The 15032-nt window shown below is 44.2% G+C and overlaps 1 protein-coding gene across 2 annotated transcripts in view; it reads right to left on the reverse strand.

Annotated features, from left to right (window-relative positions):
* LOC143960843 (aspartate aminotransferase, cytoplasmic-like) overlaps positions 1-15032 on the reverse strand; it is a 91855-nt gene that overhangs the window by 45666 nt on the left and 31157 nt on the right. For both annotated transcript variants that reach the window (XM_077469785.1, XM_077469784.1), the window contains one exon: positions 2983-3095. In XM_077469785.1, the coding sequence (XP_077325911.1) occupies positions 2983-3095 (113 nt within the window). The remainder of the gene's footprint in view (positions 1-2982; positions 3096-15032) is intronic.

Here is a 15032-nt window from a genome sequence, read left to right on the forward strand (position 1 = left end):
CCGCATAAAGCCCCCTAATTGCCCCCTAGTTAACCCTTTCACCAGTGATCACCATATAACTGTTACAGGTGACGCTGGTTGGTTAGTTATTTTTTTATAGTTTCAGGGCACCCGCCATTTATTACCTAGTCTCACTAGTGTACCCCTAAATTTAGGGGTGTCTACTTTCCAAAATGGGGTCATTTGGGGGGGGTTTGTGCCATCTTGGCATTTTATGGCCTTCAAAACTGTAACGCCCTTAGAAAGCCTGAAGGCGGTGCTTGGTTTTCGGGGCCCCGTACGCGGCTAGACTCCCAAAAAGTCCCACATATGTGGTATCCCCGTACTCAGGAGAAGCAGCAGAATTTATTTTGGGGTGTCATTTCACATATGCCCATGGCATACGTGAGCAATATATCATTTAGTGACAACTTTGTGAAAAAAAAAAAAAAAAAAAAAAAAAGTTTGTAATTTTCCCGCAACTTGTGGCAAAATATAAAATATTCCATGGACTCAACATGCCTCTCAGCAAATAGCTTTGGGTGTCTACTTTCTAAAATGGGGTCATTTGTGGGGGTTTTGTGCCATCTTGGCATTTTATGGCCTTCAAAACTGTAATAGGTAGTGAGAAGTGAACTCAAAAATGTACGCCCTTAGAAAGCCTGAAGGCGGTGCTTGGTTTTCGGGGCCCCGTACGTGGCTAGGCTCCCAAAAAGTCCCACATATGTGGTATCCCCGTACTCAGGAGAAGCAGCAGAATTTATTTTGGGGTGTCATTTCACATATGCCCATGGCATGCATGAGCAATATATCATTTAGTGACAACTTTGTTAAAAAAAAAAAAAAAAAGTTTGTAATTTTCCCGCAACTTGTGGCAAAATATAAAATATTCCACGAACTCAACATGCCTCTCAGCAAATAGCTTGGGGTGTCTACTTTCTAAAATGGGGTCATTTGTGGGGGTTTTGTGCCATCTTGGCATTTTATGGCCTTCAAAACTGTAATAGGTAGTGAGAAGTGAACTCAAAAATTTACGCCCTTAGAAAGCCTGAAGGCGGTGCTTGGTTTTCGGGGCCCCGTACGCGGCTAGGCTCCCAAAAAGTCCCACATATGTGGTATCCCCGTACTCAGGAGAAGCAGCAGAATTTATTTTGGGGTGTCATTTCACATACGCCCATAGCATGTGTGAGCAATATATCATTTAGTGACAACTTTGTGTAAAAAAAAAAAAAAAAAATTTTTTTTTTGTCATTATTCAATCGCTTGAGGCAAAAAAATAAAATATTCAATGGGCTCAACATGCCTCTTATCAATTTCCTTAGGGGGTCTACTTTCCAAAATGGGGTCATTTGGGGGGGTTTTGTACTGCCCTGCCATTTTAGCACCTCAAGAAATGAGATAGGCAGTCGTAAACTAAAAGCTGCGTAAATTCCAGAAAACGTACCTTAGTTTGTAGATGTGACAACTTTTGCGCAAACCAATAAATATACAATTATTGACTTTTTTTTTACCAAAGACATGTGGCTGAATACATTTTGGCCTAAATGTATGACTAAAATTGAGTTTATTGGATTTTTCTAATAACAAAAAGTAGAAAATATCATTTTTTTTCAAAATTTGCGGTCTTTTTACGTTTATATCGCAAAAAATAAAAATCGCAGAGGCAATCAAATACCATCAAAAGAAAGCTCTATTTGTGGGAAGAAAAGGACGCAAATTTTGTTTGGGTACAACATTGCATGACCGCGCAATTACCAGTTAAAGCAGCGCAGTGCCAAAGTGTAAAAAGACCTCTGGTCATTTACCAGCAAAATGGTCCGGTCTGAAAGTGGTTAAAAGTGTAAAGAATGTAAGCATTAATGTTTTTATAAGTGTATAACATAAACACTTATGCTGGGTACACAAGATCGGACTATCCGACAAGCTTAGTCCAGCGGACAATCCGCTGGACTTTGCAGCTGAGGTCCGCTGGACTTTCAAACGAACGGACTTGGCCACACACGATCACTCCAAAAGTCCAGCAGATTTGAACGTGATGACGTAGAATAAGGAAGTTCATAGCCAGTAGCCAATAGCTGCCCTAGCGTCGGTTTTAGTCCGTCGGGCTAGCACACAGACAAACAGATTGTCCACTAAAAGCCAAGTCCGGCGGACAATTTTGAAGCAAGTCTTATTTCTAATTCCGCCGGACTTTTGGGAAGAAAGTCCGCCAGAGCCCACACACCATCCACCGGATAGTCTGATCGTGTGTACGCGGCATTACTGTACATTTCATTGTACATTTCATTGTAAAATATGTTGTTGTGAATTTACTGCTTCTACAGTAAAGCATTCACTAAACTGCCAGGTTCGAATGCAGTGATTCTCAACGAGGGTTCCTCCAGAGGTTGCTAGGGGTTCCTTCAGCATTAGGCCATTTCTGCCTCTCAGATAAGTAACCCACTGACACCATTGATCTTTTTAGCTATCTGTAAGGAGGTAATTCTTCCCAATGACAATCACACTAATATATCATGAGTTGTAGTTTTCTAATTTTTAGCAGGGGTTCCCCGAGACTGGAGAACTTTTTCAAGGGTTCCTCTGTGTTTTAAAAGGTTGAGAAAGGCTGTTCTAATGTAACCAGTCACCAGGACCCTGCTGTTATCCTGGTGGTAAAAGGCCTTTGAGGTTCTATATCAATTTTTTCACCTAAGATTCAACGCACGTTTGGCCAAGATTCACATGAGATTCTATAAGAACGTGTGAATGTCGGGAAAAAGTTGGGTAAAAAAGATAAATGATTATAAATGATCTTCTTAGTCTCTACCCAAAAGGTGGGTAAAAAGCAGTAATCACTCTAGTATCCATGACCAGATTTAAGAGATAAGACCCTCAGAAACATTTGTGCCATCATTTGTTCCTGATATTCAAATAAGTATATTTCGACAAGCAACTAAAATGACAAAACATAATATTTGCAAGTTTATGTAATAAAGGTGACAGTAAAATATTTCGTTGTCCTACCTCCAGATCTTCCAGCATCTCAGATATTGCTAGGTTCCCTTGTTTGCTGTCCCATATCCGATAAGTATATATGTTTGTTATATATGCAGCTTCCAATGTTTCTTTGTATCCATCTATCAAACAAATACACAATAAATAAAAAAAGTGTAAATACGGAAAATAGAAATATTTAATTCACAAAAGGTTCATAAGTACATCTATTTCAGAAGGGGACTCAAAGGGTAATGCTACTTTTGTGGAAAAAAATATAGCAAGTAAAAAAACAATATAGCATATACAATTTCTACACAAGCCATATTGTAAGTTAATGCTACACAGCCATATTGCTGTAATTTTTATGTAAAATTCAATGCAATGTGGCAACCTGAAGCATCCTGTACATCGTTGGCATACAGAAAGGCTCCAAAATTGTAAATTTCTGTTTGGGTGATTGACTCTCTGTTTTTCCCAGAAGTCTGCACTAAGATACAAGTCAGATTTTAGGCTTCCTCTGCAACAGAAATGTCACTTTTGGTGACATACTCTCTACGGGTTAAAGAGATGCAGACACTACAACTTTTCTCGTTAGAACACTGAGAATGCACCAGCACTCTCTATTTATTCCCACCTTTACACAACCACAATTTGAGATCAATCGAAGTCCTATATAACCTGGAAAGATCTGTACGTGAAGTCAATAATTTGACTCTCATTTCCAGTGTAACACAAATGTCCAGGGCTCTACTCTGTATATAGGACTTGCCCATTTAGCGAGTATGCTGTGATCATTCAGGTACTTATCTAATAGTTTTTTGAAATTATAGATGCTCCCCGCTGAAACCACTGCCTGTGAAAGGGAATTCCACATCCTTGCCGCTCTTACAGTAAAGAACCTTCTACGCAGTTTAAGGGTAAACCTTTTTTCTTCTAATTTTAGTGAATGGCTGTATATATTATTACCCTATTGGGGTGTCACCAGTACAGTATTTATACATTGAAATCATATCCCCCTGTCAAGCGTCTCTTCTCCAGATACAATAAGTTCAGTGCTCGCAAGCTTTCCTCATAACTAATGTCCTCCAGTGCCTTTATTAGTTTTGTCGCCCTTCTCTGGACTCTTCCCATTTCCAGCACATCCTTCCTGAGGACTGGTGCCCAGAATTGGATGGCATACTCAAGGTGCGGCCGTACCAGAGTCTTGTAGAGTGGGAGAATTATCGTTTTATCTCTGCGGTAATCCCCTTTTTAATGCATGCCAATTTTCTGTTTGCTTTGTTAGCAACAGCTTGGCATTGCATGCCATTGCTGAGCCTATCATCTACTAGGACCCCCAGGTCATTTTCCATCCTAGATTCCCCCAGAGGTTATTCCCCGAGTAGATTGCATTCATATTTTAGCCACCCAAATGCATTATTTCATATTTTCCTACATTAAACCTCATTTGTCATGTAGTTGTCCACCCCATTCATTTGTTTAGATCTTCTTGCAAGGTTTCAATCATCCTGCGGAGAAGTTATAGACCTGCTTAGCTTAGTATTGTCTGCAAATACAGAGACTGAACTGTTTATCCCATCCTCCAGGTTGTTTATAAATACATTAAGCAGAATTGGTCCCAGCACAGAACACTGGGGGAGCCCACTTTCCACTCCGGACAATTCAGAGTACTCCCCATTTATCACCACCCTCTGAGCTTGCCCCTGTAGCCAGTTTTTAATCCATGTATCCTCAACGCAATATTGAACCCTACAGACTAAGACTGGGATGGCATTAAATCTTTTGTGTGTGTATAGGCAGGTGTCCCAATACTTTTGAAAAAAGTATACTACACGAAACCACAAATGTGATTAAACTTTAGAGTTTATTCATATTTGAGGTTAGGTGAATGTATTTAAGGCCCCTTTCACATGATCGGCCCAGTCGGATCCACCTGAAAAACAGGCCACCCATTGACTTCTACGGGCAGGCGGATGTTAGTGGAGATGTGTCCACTGAAACACGCCTGCCATCAGATCTGACAAGATCTGCTCAAAACAGACGGATGGCGATACTTTCACCATACGTCCAGCGGATCGGATGGGATCAGATGAAAAATGGACAGGCTGTCAGTTTTCATCCGATCTTCCCATAGAGAACAGCGGGGCTCTGACAGGTCCTTCCCTGCACAGTGAGCAGAGACGGACCGGTCATCCGTCTACTCAGCGGGGATTAACAGAGCGATTCCCCCACTAAACTAGCAAAGTCTGTCCAGTGGATCCACCCCGTGTGAAAGGGACTTAAGCTCTTAATTTAAACCTTTTTGTGTTTTACTGTATCAGGCTTACACATCCTGTTTTTCTATGACAAAATATTATTATTCAAGATTTATATAGCAACAACAGTTTTCACAGTGCATACAAAGTACAGTTACAATACAATTTCATACAAGTGGAATCAGAGGGCCCTGCTAATTAGCGCTTACAATCTAAAAAAGAAGATCAAGTGATACCAAAAAGGTATAAACTATGGGGGAAGAGCTGATGGAGAAAATAAAAAAAATGTATTTGTAAGGTGGAGGTGGAATAGGCATCCACAAAGAGATGGGTTTTTCAGGGATCGTCTAAAGGTGGACAGTAGAAGATAGTTGGAATGATTGGGGTAAGGGGTTCCAGAGGATGGGAGAAGCTCTGGAGAAGTCTTGGAGGCGAGCATGGTAGGAGGTGATGAGGGAGCTAGAGAGTAGGTCTCAGGAGGTGTGAATACAATGATTTTGGTTGGTATTTTGAGACAAGGTTAGTGATGTAGCTGGGGGAAGAGCTGCAGATGGCTTTGAAAGTTGTTGTTAGTATTTTGGATTTTAGTCGTTGGCTCAGTGGAAGCCAGTGGAGGGATCAGCAGACAATGGTAGTACACCCTGAACAGTTGGTAAGATGGATGCCGAAGCATTCATGATCAGATGAAAAGGGATAGCTTGTAAGTAGGGATGAGCCGAACACCCCCCGGTTCGGTTCGCACCAGAACTTTCGAACGGACCCCAAATTCGAACGAACTTTAGAACCCCATTGAAGTCTATGGGACTCGAACGTTCAAAATGAAAAGTGCTAATTTTAACGGCTAATATGCAAGATCCTGTCCTAAAAAGGGTTTGGGGACCTGGCTCCTGCCCCAGGGGACATGGGTCAATGCCTAAAATGTTTTTAAAAATGGCCGTTTTGGCGGGAGCACTGATTTTAATGACGATTAAAGTGAAAAAAAAGTGAAATATTCCTTTAAATATGGTGCCTGGGGGGTGTCTGTAGTATGCCTGTGAAGTGCCACGTGTTTCCCGTGTTTAGAACAGTCCCTGCACAAAATGACATTAAACGGAAATAACACCAGTTAAAACTGTTTGCGGTTTTAATGTTATATCTGGTTCCTGCAATATGGTTGAAAATCATTGAGAAAAATGGCATGGGTAGCCCTCCCTGCCCATTACCAGCCTATTTGGGTCTTGTACGCATATTAAGGGGAACCCTGTACCCATATTAAAAAAAGGAAATGCGTGTGGCCCCCAGGCCCTATATACTCAGAACAGCAGTATACAGGCGGTGCAAACAAGACAGGGACTGTGTAGGTTTGTTGTGTTAAGTTGAATCTGTTTGTAATTTTCAACTGGTACATTTTTAAAGTGTAGCTCCAGTCAAAAAAACTATTTTTAAGCTTTTTGGAAAACATAGGGAAGGGTTATCACCCCTGTATAATTTGTTTTGTCGTCCATCTTTTTTCATCTCACTTGCTGTTGTCTCCTTCCATTTGCAAGTAGGAGATGTTTGTAAATTGGATGTTTGAAAGTAGGGGCCTGCCCTATATGCTCTGCAGAAATAGCGGAACAAGGTGTTGGTTTTGCCACAACATTGTAAGCCCTCAAAGTGACTCTTGGTGGGCGCTGGAGCGCCCTGCTGTGAACGATTATATCAAGAATTGTAATTACATGCCATTGTTGAACAGTGGTAGAAAAATTGACCTTTGGTGGTTGTGGTGCTGGTGCCACAACACTATAAGTCCTCACCGTTACTCTGGGTGGGCACAGGAAGGGGCCCTCCTGTGAAATATTATATCAAGAATTGTAATTACATGTCCCTGTTAAACAGGGGCAGAAAAATTTGGCCTTAGGCACTGCTGCTGGTGCCACCACACTGCAACCTCTTCCATATACTCTAGTTTTATTGCAGGAATTAGCCCTGCTGCAAAGCATTGCATCAAAAATTGTAATTAAACGCCCCTGTTAAACAGGGGCAGAAAAAATGGGCCTTAGGCACTGGTGCTGGTGCCACCACACTGCAACCTCTGCCATATACTCTTGTTTAATTGCAGGAATTAGGCCTGCTGCAAAGCATTGCATCAAAAATTGTACTTAAACGCCCCTGTTAAACAAGGGCAGAAAAATTGGGCTGATGGCATTAACCAGAACCAGAAATGTTCTTCCAACATATCAGCGGAGGAGGAAGAGGATAGACAATCAACATAACAGGACAGTCACTCAGCATCAGCATAGGCAGTCTTGAAGGGATGTGATATTTTAAAAAAAAAAATTCGGTTACATCAGCTTCAGGTGCTTGGTAGCTGTGGGTGATCCAAGACTGATTCATCTTGATGAAGGTCAGTCGATCAACTGATTCGGTGGACAGGCGCACCCTGTGATCAGTAACAAAGCCACCAGCAGCACTGAAGGTGCGTTCCGAAAGAACGCTGGATGCAGGACAGGCCAGTAGCTCAATTGCATACTGTGCAAGCTCTGGCCAGTGATCCATCCTCAAGACCCAGTAAGCCAGAGGATTTTCGGTGGGAAAGGTGTCCAAGTCTGACCTTGCCCCTAGGTATTCCTGCACCATGTAAATCAGACGCTGGCGATGGGTGCTGGAACCGATCATACCTTGGGGCTGCGGACTAAAAAATTGTCTGAAAGCATCAGTCAGACGGCCACCTTCTCCACTGCTCCTTCTGACCGATGCCTCAGCAACACGTTGTCCAGGACCAGGAGTTTGTAACCTCCCAGTCTCTGGGAACGCGTTGCACAGACCTTTTTGCAAGGCCTCCCGGAAATGTCTCATCCTCTGCTCCCTCTGCGATGGCAAGATAAGGTCGGCAACCTTACCCTTGTACCGTGGATCAAGGAGAGTGGCCAGCCAGTAATGGTCCCTCTCCTTGATCCGAAGAATACGACGATCCTTCCGCAGGCTTTGCAGGATCAGGGAGGCCATGCAGCGTAGGTTAGCTGAGGCATTCGGTCCGGAGTCCTCTGGGTCACTAAGGACAACATGATCCGCAGCTACCTCCTCCCAGCCACGTACAAGTCCACGTTTTTCTTGGGACTGTAAATCATCCCTACAAGACTGCTGCTGCTGATGCTGAGTGCCAGCCTCCACCTCCATGCTGACACAATCATCCTCCTCCTCCTCCTCTTCCTCCTCCTCATCCTCTTCCTGTGTGATGGGTGGCACAGCAGGAACACTGTCTGGATAAAGGGGGCCTTGAGAGGCAAGAAAGTCCTCCTCTTCCTGCCTCTGTTCTGCCTCAAGTGCCCTGTCCATTATTCCACGCAGCGTATGCTCCAAGAGGTGGACAAGAGGTACAGTGTCACTGATGCATGCACTGTCACTGCTCACCATCCTTGTGGCCTCCTCAAACAGTGACAGGACAGTGCATGCATCCCTGATCATGCCCCACTGGCGTGGTGAGAAAAAACCGAGCTCCCCTGACCCTGTCCTGGTGCCGTAGTCGCACAGGCACTCATTGATGGCCCTCTGCTGCATGTGCAGCCACTGCAGCATGGCCAATGTTGAGTTCCATCTGGTGGGCATGTCACATATAAGGCGGTTCTTGGGCAAGTTCAACTCCTTTTGGAGCTCAGCCAGCCGAGCACAGGCATTAAATGATCGGCGGAAATGCACACAGACTTTCCTGGCCTGCTTCAGGACATCCTGTAAGCCGGGGTACCTGCCCAAGAACCGCTGCACCACCAGGTTAAGGACGTGAGCTACACAGGGCACATGGGTCAGTTGTCCCTGTCGGAGGGTGGAGAGGAGGTTGGTGCCATTGTCGCAAACCACCATTCCTGGCTTAAGCTGGCGTGGCGTCAACCACCTCTCAGCCTGCCCCTGCAGAGCTGACAAAACATCCGCCCCAGTGTGGCTCCTGTCCCCCAAACAAACCAGCGCAAGCACGGCATGGCATCGTTTTGCCTGCGTACTTGCGTAGCCCCTGGAACGCCTACGGAGCACCGCTGGTTCTGAGGACAGAGCACTGGAAGAGGCCATGGAGGAGGAAGAAGAGGAGGGGGTGGAGGAGAGAGGTGTGTCACAACCAATAGTAGCATTTTGGAGGCATGGTGGCGGAACAACCTCCAACACTACTGCACCTTGTCCTGCATCCTTCCCAGCTGCCAGAAGAGTGACCCAATGGGCCGTGAAAGACAGGTAACGTCCCTGTCCATGCCTGCTGGACCATGAGTCAGTGGTAATATGCACCTTACCGCTGACCGCCCTGTCCAGCGAGGCAAGGACATTGCCTTCCACATGCCTGTAGAGAGCCGGAATCGCCTTCCGTGAGAAAAAGTGGCGTTTGGGGACCTGCCACTGAGGAACCGCACATTGTACAAACTCACGGAAGGGGGCCGAGTCTGCCAACTGAAAAGGCAGCAGTTGAAGTGCTAGCAATTTAGCCAAGCTAGCATTCAACTGCTGGGCATGTGGATGGCTGGGAGCGAACTTCTTTCGCCGGTCCAGCAGCTGGGGCAGGGACATTTGCCTGCTATAATCGGACGTGGGTGTACCGCTAGCAGAGTTCCCGGAAGCACTTGGCTGTGACACACCTAATTCTACACCTTCATTCCTCTCAGAGCAGGTTTCAGAGAGGACTGAAGGTCTAGTGGGGTTGGAGATGCCAGCTGATGAGGAGCAAGGAGAGGTCCGCTTTGTTCTTTGGTGTGGGTCTTTGAGGTACGCTTGCCAACGAGCTGCATGGCAGGTCAACATATGTCTGGTCAAGCATGTGGTGCCCAAGCGGCTGATGTTTTGGCCACGTGAGATACGCTTGAGACATATGTTGCAAATAGCAGCGGTGCGATCTGATGCACTCGTCTCAAAAAAGGCCCACACCAAAGAACTTTTAGAATAACGCGCAGAGGCAGCGCCCTGCACAGGCGGAGCTCTGCGGTGTGATTCAGTCGGTGTGCTGCCCCTAAGCTGGCCCCGGAGGGCATCCTGCCTCGTTGGACATGTGCCTCCTCCTCCTCCTCCTCCTCCTCCTCTCTCCTTCCAGGCACCCACGTGGAGTCAGTGCCCTCATCATCCCCTCCCTCTTCATCGCTGTAGCAAACCTGGCAGTATGCTGCAGCTTGTGGAACATGACTGCCAGATTGCTGTCCTTCTTGAGCATCCCCTCTCTCTGCGCTCACACTACTGCCTTCCTCTAGCTGAGTGTCATCATCAGAGCCCACAAAACACTGGGCATCCTCCTGGAGCATGTACCCAACACTGTGCTCAATGAGTTCAGGAGACTCCTCAGGAGGATGTGGTGGGTCTAGGGAAGGAGTCACTGATGATGACATTGAGAGGAGGGAAGACGATGCGTTGGCAGCTGCTTTGCTAGTACCCTGAGACTGGGTGAGAGAGGATGAGGAGGATGAAGAGGGCCTGGTTATCCACTCTACCACTCCTGCAGATGGCAAGTGGGCTCAAATAGAGAAGAGCTATGTAGGTGGATATAGCGGTATGTACTGGGTACAGAGCACGCAGACAGCACGCACTATCTCCTAACACTACTGACTGCAAGCTCTATTATAAAAGATAGATCACTAGCTATATAGGTGAGGTGAATATAGCGGTGTATACTGTGGTCAGGGCACGCAGACAATAACCACTACACAACAGCAAGATCGAAAATCGGCCGAAAACTATCGGTGTGTACTGTATTAAAGGTACACAGAACACCCACTGCTTCAGACGCCAACACACTACACAAGGCCGCCGCGCTGGCGGCCTTATATAGTGTGGGGCGTGCACTACACAGCCTGAGCTATGAGCATGGCTCTCCTGCTGGCGCTGCGATTGGCCAAGCATGCGGGGTCACAGTGCATGCTTGGCCAATCATGAGCCAGCAATGCACTGCGCCATCGCAGTGCATTGTGGGCCGTGAGCGCCACACGAATTTGGCGCGAACGGACCAAAATGTTCGGATTTCGCCGAACGGACGAACAGCCAATGTTCGAGTCGAACGTATGTTCGACTCGAACACGAAGCTCATCCCTACTTGTAAGCCTAAAGGTAAGCCAATGAGGATGAAGTTGCAGAAGTCATGGCGAGAGATTAAAAGAGAGTGAATTCAAGCGTTGTGGTGTTGTTGGCTAAGAAGGGGTGTATTTTGGAGATGTTACAGAGGTTGAGGCAGCAAGATTAATTTTTTTACTATCCTACCCTCTCAACCTTTGACTTGGCTTTGTCTTTCCTTTAGACATGTGCGTTCGTTAATTTTGACAAATTTTCGTTATTTGGAAATTCAGATGTATCCGGACTTCCAAATTAGAATAGTACAGAATTTGAACGTATCCGAAATGGTGGCAAAACATTTCTGACGAAATTTGAATAGTTTTCGAAACCTTTTCGAATTCAAATAGTTTTCTAATATCCAAAGAGAATAAAATAGTATACAAAATAAAAGGAATAGAATAGAATTTTTTTTTTCTATTCTATTCATTTATTGTCTATTCTATTTTATTCTTTTTGGAAAATGATTCAAATTCAAAAAAACTTTTCAAATTCAAAAACTATTCAAAAACAAAATAAACAAAACAAATTTAACTAAACAAATTAATGTAAATAAGGAATTGAAATGAAACTAAACTTTTTTTTTTGCTCTGCACAGGTCTACTTTCCTTTTATGAGACAATTAAAGAAGAATTCTCATTGTGTCAGAAACATGGTGCCAGCTGTCAGGGTAACAAAGGTTCTCTGGCTAATACATCCAAGAGTGTCCAGCAGTGCCCCCCTTACATCCAGGAGTGCCTGGCTGGCATTGATCTATATTATGATATACAGACTGGTACATCCCTGCCAGCTAGCTGGGGTTTGTCGCAGGCTGGATAAAATTTTGTAGTTGACCGCATGTGGTCCATATTTGCATAAGAAAAAGTTTGGGACTTTAGATGAGGCCCACATAGACATGTGCCTCCATCTATGTTTAAACTGATAAAGGGGAGAGAGTTTGGGACTTTAGATGAGGCGTGTGCCCAACAACCGATGTAGTGAACATAAACATAGTATTAATGCGTTTACAAAGGTAAGAGTACATAAAAGGACAATCTTTAATTATCCATCTGCAAAAGAAAATATGTATACATCAAGAACAGTCCATCTGCATAGTAATATCAGTCCAGATAAGAGTGATGTCAGAATTTGATTATAACTCACAAGGCAGCTTCTATGTCAAACATGGCACTGACAGCCAGGGCTCTCCCCATGGGTCCACGTGGTCCATAGGCCATAGCTTGGAGAACCCTGAGTTACCTAATACAGTGGGTAAAAAAGATATTAAACACATCACCATTTTTTTAGGTAAATATATTTCGAAAGGTGATATCGACATGAAATTATCACCACATGCTGGTAACAAGCCATGCAATCCATACATACAAAGAACCCAAAACAAATACGTTCATAAAATCAAGTTGTGTAATAAAATGGAATGGCACAGGGAAAAAAGTATTGAGCACATGTAGAAAGGGAGAGCCCTGCCTGTTGGCAAAAGGGCATGGAAAGCCAAGACACCAGCTGAAATCTATCAGTAATTAGAAAGCAATCCTGCCCCTTGTCAGTACAAATTAATATCAGTTGGTTCAGTCTCAACTAATGGCCTATAAAAAGGTGTCTCATCACCAAGGTATCACACAAGAAACATCTCATCGTGGGTGAAAGCAAATAGCTCTCTGAAGACCTTTGCAATCTTATTGTTACAAAACATACTAATGACATTGGTTACAGAAGGATTTCTAAACTTCTGAATGTTTCAGTGAGCACTGTTGGGGCCATAATCCAGAAGCAGAAAGAACATAATTTCATCATAAACTGGCCACAACCAGGTGCTCCTCGCAAGATTTCTGACAGATGAGCAAAAATAATTATCTGAAGAGTTGTCCAAGGGCCAAGGACCACTTGTGGAGAGCTTCAGAAAGACCTGGAACTAGCAGGTACAATTGTTTCAATAGAGTGCAATAAGTAATGCACTCAACCACCATGGCCTGTGTCCACACTCACCACGCAAGACTCCGTTGCTGAAGAAAAAGCATGTTGAAGCTTGTGTAAAGTTTTCTGCACAACATTTAGACATGCCTGTGATATACTTGGAAAATATAGTCTGGTCAAATTAGACCAAAATTTAACTCGTTGGATGCCATAATACACACCATGTTTGGAGGTCACATGGCACTGCACATCATCCCAAAAAAACACCCCCATACCAACAGTAAAGTTTGGGGGTGAGAACATCATGGTGTGGGGCTGTTTTTCAGCATATAGTACTGGCAAACTTCATGTCATTGAAGGAAGGATGATAGGAAAAATGTACCAAGACATTCTTGATAAAAAGACTGCTGCCTCTCCCCTCCCTAGTGCTGCAGCCGAGTTACACAGATATAACTGACCCAGTCTACCAGTCAGATCCGTGATACTACTTTACCTTACAGTTACGGTGTTTACTTCACTGTGTGTGCCCCACATCCCAAATGTTTCCTTTTCTCACAAAGTGGATGGTATAAATCCCGATTTATCTACATTCTATTTAAGTGTGGAATATGTTTCTTGTGTTTTTTTTTTTTTTGTTTCTTTTCTCTGACTGCTGCCATCTACCAGGATGATGAAGATAAAACGAGGGCGGACATTTCAGCAAGACAATGATCCCAAACACAAAGCAAAGGAAACTCTCAATTGGTTTCAAAGAAAGAAAATAAAGTCGCTAGAATGGCCCAGCCAGTTACCTGACTTGAATCCAATAGAAAATCTATGGAAAGAATTAAAGATCAGAATTCATAGAAGGGGCCCATGGAACCTTCAAGATTTGAAGACTGTTTGTATAGAAGAATGGCCCAAAAATCATACCTGAGCAATGCATGCGAGTAGTTTCTCCATACAGGAGGCGTCCGGAAGCTGTCATTAACCACTACAATACAGGGCACTTTCACCCCCTTCCTTCCCAGCCCAATTTTCAGCTTTCATCGCTCTAGCGCTTTCAGTGACAATTGCGCGGTCATGCTACACTGTACCCAAATGAAATTTTTATCATTTTGTTCGCACAAATAGAGCTTTATTTTGGTGGTATTTATTCACGACTCCGTTTTTTATTTTTTGCGATATAAGCGCAAAAAAGCAGAAATTTGGAAAAAAAACAATATTTTCTTTTTTCTATTTTAAAAGAAATCCAATAAAATCAAATTTTGTCATAAATTAAAGCCAAAATGTATTCTGCTACATGTTTTTGGTAAAAAAAATTCCGTTAAGTGTATAATAATTGGTTTGTGTGATCACGGACATATGTACGCAAATGATCATGTACATATGTGTGCAGGTGATCACGTACATATGTGTGCACATAATCATTGGGACAAGTGATTTTAGTGGGACATATGTGGGGGACATGTTTTTATTATTAGGGACATGTGTTTTTATTTTTTGGGGACATGTATGTTTTGGGGACATGTGTGTTATGGGGACATATGTGGGGACTGTGTTTACACTGTGTGGTGTGTTGTGTGTTTACACTAGACTGAAGATCAGTGAGTAAAAAGCTGTAAAAAACAGCTCATACTCACTGATCATCAGCCGGCTGCAGCAATCCGCTCTCCTCTCCTCAGCGATGACTTCTGTGTGAGGAGAGGAGGAGCCGATTGCCTAGTAACCGGCTGTTTGTTTACATCACATGACGGCCGTGATTGGACACGGCCGTCATGTGATCAGGAGGGCCAATCACAGAGCCCTCCTGCCGATCTGAGATGCGCCGTGTCCCGGTGACACGGGCGCATCGGGATCGCGCCGCTGCGCGGGCACGCGCGCGCGCTATCCCGCACC

This window comes from Lithobates pipiens, unplaced genomic scaffold (assembly GCF_037356315.1).
Source record: "Lithobates pipiens isolate NorthernLeopardFrog02 unplaced genomic scaffold, aLitPip1_a1.2 Scaffold_8, whole genome shotgun sequence".
NCBI classification, from domain to species: Eukaryota; Metazoa; Chordata; class Amphibia; order Anura; family Ranidae; genus Lithobates; species Lithobates pipiens.